Source organism: Belonocnema kinseyi, chromosome 9 (assembly GCF_010883055.1).
Source record: "Belonocnema kinseyi isolate 2016_QV_RU_SX_M_011 chromosome 9, B_treatae_v1, whole genome shotgun sequence".
Taxonomy (NCBI): Eukaryota; Metazoa; Arthropoda; class Insecta; order Hymenoptera; family Cynipidae; genus Belonocnema; species Belonocnema kinseyi.
In genome coordinates, this window is record NC_046665.1 from 118,236,285 (window position 1) to 118,241,425 (window position 5,141).

At 24.8% G+C, this 5,141-nt stretch overlaps 1 protein-coding gene across 1 annotated transcript in view; it reads left to right on the forward strand.

The window, feature by feature from the left end:
• LOC117180378 (cyclin-dependent kinases regulatory subunit) overlaps positions 1–897 on the forward strand; it is a 15,335-nt gene extending 14,438 nt beyond the window's left edge. The window contains exon 3 of the mRNA XM_033372854.1: positions 31–897. Coding sequence (XP_033228745.1) covers positions 31–86 — 56 coding nt within the window. The 3' untranslated portion in view covers positions 87–897. The remainder of the gene's footprint in view (positions 1–30) is intronic.
• Positions 898–5,141: the final 4,244 nt, after the last annotated feature.

Sequence of the window (5,141 nt, forward strand, 5' to 3'; positions counted from 1 at the left end):
AAGTAAATGGATGAAATTGTTTTGTTTCAGAACCACACATTCTTCTATTTAAGAGAAAAATCACATCTCCGCCACCTGAGCAGTGATCGCTACCGAAAAATGGCTCCACTGTGCACGTGATGTTTTAATGTAATGTCAGATCATGTTACTCTCCTCAAAAGAGCTCAGCTAAAGATGGTAACGCGTCAGTTTATTTATAAACCATAAATTATTGGTATCCTGGTTAACCAATTAGACGACTAATAGATTAAATTATATTAAGGCGAGTACATTATTTGAGTTTGTCAATAATGTACGGGGAATTAGGGGATAAGATAGTTTAATTAAAACTCAATCAAGCTCTCTTTTTACGGGTGAACAAGGAAAGCTTGGCTTGGATTGCTCACCTTTCTTCAGCTGAGTTCTTTTCACGTCTTATCTTATTGCGAGATATAATTTGCAACCAGATAATTGATTATTGAGAGTCTGTATATATGTTAATAGATTATTATTTTGATTGTAATCACGTCTGACGGATGAATATTGATGAAATTAATTTGTAGGAGGTACTAGAATCAACCCACGGACATTATTAAATTTCTGGCAAGCCTGAAAGGTTTCAGTATTACGATTTCTTTGCCAGGTGCCCTCGCGATCGATTCCAAATTTTGTCCTTAGTTGAGAAAAAATGCTTTTAAATATCAAATTTAATCATACTATCATCACTTTTTCTATCTCACTACTTATTAGTCCCAAGCTTTAGACTCTGCGCGAGCAAATATGCTCAAACTGTGTGTTTTTGGAAGCAATTTGGAAGATTTAGGGTTGGAGTTCGAATAACTTCTGTACTTTATTTTTTACGATGGTATGTATTTTTGTATTTTAAATAACCCCCAAAAATAAATTTGTGTTTTTTAGAATATCGTTTCTGTTTTTATCTTAGAATGATTTTTACATTCTCATCAGAGAAGGTATTAGATTTGTGTCAAATTTGACTCCCCCTCCCCCCCAGTTTTTGTCAAATGTCGTTGGTCAGCCATTTTGGATAAAAAATCTAAAAGTGAGCGTATTTTGAAAGTTTTTGAGACCACATTTTTTCATGATTCAAAAATTCTCTATATACTTTTTGATAGTACTTAAAAAGTAAAATGTTAATTTTCGAAAGCACCACAGGATTATCATAACAACTTTTTGAATTTTTCGAAAAATTGATAATTCAAATTTTGATCAAACAAAAAGTAATAAAAAATTGTATTTTGTTGTCAAACTATACAAGGTAGGAAAAAAATTATGAGACAAACATTATGTACCCAAAAAATATCTAGAAATTTGTTACTAATCACTTTTTTTATAGGAAACGTAGTTTTTGTTTTATTTATAAAAAAAAAAACAGTGAAAATACAAAACTTAAATTTTTTGACACATGACACAACCTAAGAAAAAATAAATAGATAACATTGTTTACTGAAAGTAGAGAACAGCAATTTTTATTAATGTTTTTTTTTATATGATTGGTGGTTTCAATTTTAATCGTGAATAACAACATTAAAAATTAAAAAATTACATTTTTTGTAAAATGGCACAAGATATAAGAGAAGGGTTGTTTAACCCAAAAAAATCTGAAAAAAGTTTTGAAATAATTTCTTGATAAAACGCGTGGTTTTCGTTTTAATCGTAAATAAGGGCGTATGTTCCAAAACGTAGCTACAAAATTCTCTTCACCCATTTTTTTCATACGACAGGCCGTTTTTTAAAATTTTAGCATACCAAAATTTACCAGTTTTTTTAGTCTCCAAAAAGGCTTTTTTCTCATTTATATTTTCAAATTCAAAACATTAAAAATAAACAAGAATTATGATTCAAAGTATTAAAAGCGCACTTTCTGAATCAAGGAATTTGATACGCAACCATTCTTTAAAAAATTAAAAACGTAGAAGCTGAATAGTTTTAAGATAATATTTCATAAAATAAATATAATATTTGAAAAAATACTCAAATGTACAATTTTCAATTAGTTAAAAAAAATTTTAATATAACATTTCCAAAACAAACTTATTTAAACTAATCACTTTCAAAATAAATTAGTTATACATTTTGTACAATCATAATTCAATAAATTCAAAAATGAGTTTGAAATTAATTAGGGAAAAATTAAAGAAACTTCAAAAAAATTTGATCAAATGCCTCCAAATTTAGGGTGAGTCTTAAAGACTTAAAGATGAATGAAATAATCACTTTAAATAACTTTATCGAATAAATAGAATTGAGTAAATTTAGAAGAATGTAGAAAAATTTAGGATAAACTAATAATAATTTAGGGTGAATTCAAAATAAATTACAAAAAATATTTTCTAATTTTTTTAAACGGGACAATGAAATTTCGTCTGTTCTAATACCAATGCAAGTTACGAATTATAATAATATACGTTCGTTAAAGCCGAAGGAGCTTTAACAAAAGAGAATTCACAATCATTAAATTACTGTTGTCAATACTTTTACCTTTAGTTTTAAATAGTCTGTGTAGAAAAGTCGAACTGCCATTCAGTCACTTAAGTCACTTTTTTCCCAACTCACTATTTAATCACTTTTTTTAGAAGCAGTCACTATAAGTCACTTTTTCTAAGAAACAGTCACTTTTTTGTTTAAAATAAGTCACTTTTAGTAACTTTTTAGCTCAAATTGGTCACTTTTGTCACTTTTTTGAGGTGCATTAGGGTTTGGCAGCCCTACATATAATTTAGATTTAAAAATATTATAATATCGCATTATGCACATTTTCTTCTATAAATATTTCAAGGTATTTCTAAAGATTCCAAAAAATTTTCAATAGATTTCAATAATTTATCGGGATTTTTATGATTTTAGGGTCATTTTTAAAATCCTAAGACATTTTACAAAAGCTTTTAATTTGAAATATCCTACGGAAGTGAAAAAAAATTCCAAGAGAATTATTAATTTTTTCCAGTGTGATATGAAGGAATTTCAAAGAGTTTGAAACCTTTTCTTGTTCAAGATTTAACAATTTGGATGTAAATTTGTCTTTTCTAACTAAAAATTCATTTATTTCGTTAAAAATTTATGTATTTTTTAAACTAGTTTTTTGGGAACAAATTCATTTCTCCGGTTAAAAAATGAGCTGTTTGTTTGCAAATTTATTTGTTTTTTATGAGAAGGAATTTTCTTACCGAAAACTTAACTATTTTATTGAATTTTTTTTTTTCATTTTGGTTGAAAATAATTTTTTTCTTAAACTGAACTAATTTTTTTGTTTAAGCATTCATTTTTGATTGAAAATTGAATTATTCAATTAAGTTTTGGTTGAAAATATATTCTTTTGTAAAAATTATTATTTTTTTAAAGATTATTTCAGTGTGATTTGAAGGGATTTCAAAACGTTTGAAATATTTTAGGATAATCAGGGTGGCTGTTGCACCAGAAAATTGAACTTTTCTAGTTCAAGATTGAACAATTTAGATGCGAATTTGTTTTTTATAATTAAAAATTCATTTATATTATTTTTTTTTAACTACTTTTTTAAAAAGTATTTTTGAAATTCATCGTTTAGGTTAAAAATAAATTTGCTTTTTTGGAAATAAAACTCTTTTGTTGAAAATTATTATTTTTTTCATTGAAGATTCATCACTTTAATTAAAAATTCATTTCTTTGTTCAAAAAGTGAGCTGTTCGATTGAGAAATTGTTGTTTTTTTATGAGAAGGCATTTTCTTACCGAAATCTAAACTATTTTATTAAAAGTTTTATTTTTTTTTTCTTGCAAAATAATTTTTTTCTCAAACTAAACTTATTTTTTTGATTATAAATTCAATTTTAACTTAAAATTTAATTATTCAATTAAGTTTTGGTTAAAAATCTATCTTTTTTAGTAAAAATTATTTTTTTTTTTTAACGTTTCCAATAAATTTTTTTTTTAGGATAATTTGAAGTATATTCAAAGCGTTTGAAATATTTTAGAATAATCAGAGTGGCCGCGGGACCGGGAAATGGAACTTTTCTAGTTCAAGATTTAATAATTTGTTTGTAGATTTGTCTTTTCTAATCAAAAATTCATTTATTTCGTCGAAAATTCACGTATTTTCTTTTAAACTACTTTTTTTGGGAACAAATCGACTTTTTTGGTAGATAATCATTTTTTTTCTTTGAAAGTTAATCTCATTGTTTAGAAATTATTTTGTTGTTGAAAATTTAAATATTCCAGTTAAATATTCATCATTTTTTGGAAATAAAACTCTTTTTTGTACAAAATTAAGTTTTTTGTTAAAGATTCATCATTTTGATTAAAAATTTATCTTTTTGGTTAGAAAATGAGCTGTTTGATTGAAAAATTGTCTTTTTTTATGAAAAGGAATTTTCTTACCGAAAAACTTGAATATTTTAACGAACTTTTTTTTTGGTTGAAAATAATTTTTTTGTATTAAACATTCTTTTTTTACTGAAAATTTATGTACTCAATTAAGTTTTGGTTGAAAATCTATATTTTTCAGTAAAAACTTTTTTTTTTGAAGATTACAAAAAATTATTAGTTTATTTCAGTGTAATTTGAAGGGATTTCAAAGCGTTTGAAATATTTTAGGATAATCAAGATGGCCTCTGCATCGGCACATTTTCAGCAGTGTTTTTAATAATCTGTTGAAATTTTAGCCTTTTCAATTATGATATAATTCTGTGTACAATACTTAATTCGAAAATCTTTCACTTATAAATTTTCCATTTTGGATTTTAATTTTTAGACGTACATTTTCCATTTAAAGAATTTTTTAATGCAATTTTAAAAGCTTACGAAATAAAAAATGTTTAATCTTGGATAAAAAAAAACCTTTTTCGGTTATTAGATGTGAATATAAATTATAATAATTTAAAAAATTCAAATATATATTAAGGATTAACAAGTGAATAATAATTGATTTTACAAGAAGATTCGAAATCAGTTCAAAATTTAAGAACTTCAGTTGGAAAATGTTAGTAGTTAAATATATGTTAGCGCTCAATTAAAACTTTAATAACTATTTTCAATTTGAAAATAACTTCGAAATAATACATTCACAATTAAAGACTTTTATTAAATTAAAAATATTGCTTCAAACTAAAATTTAAACATTTTAAATGTTTTAATTAATAAATATAACAGTTGCTTAATATTTGCAA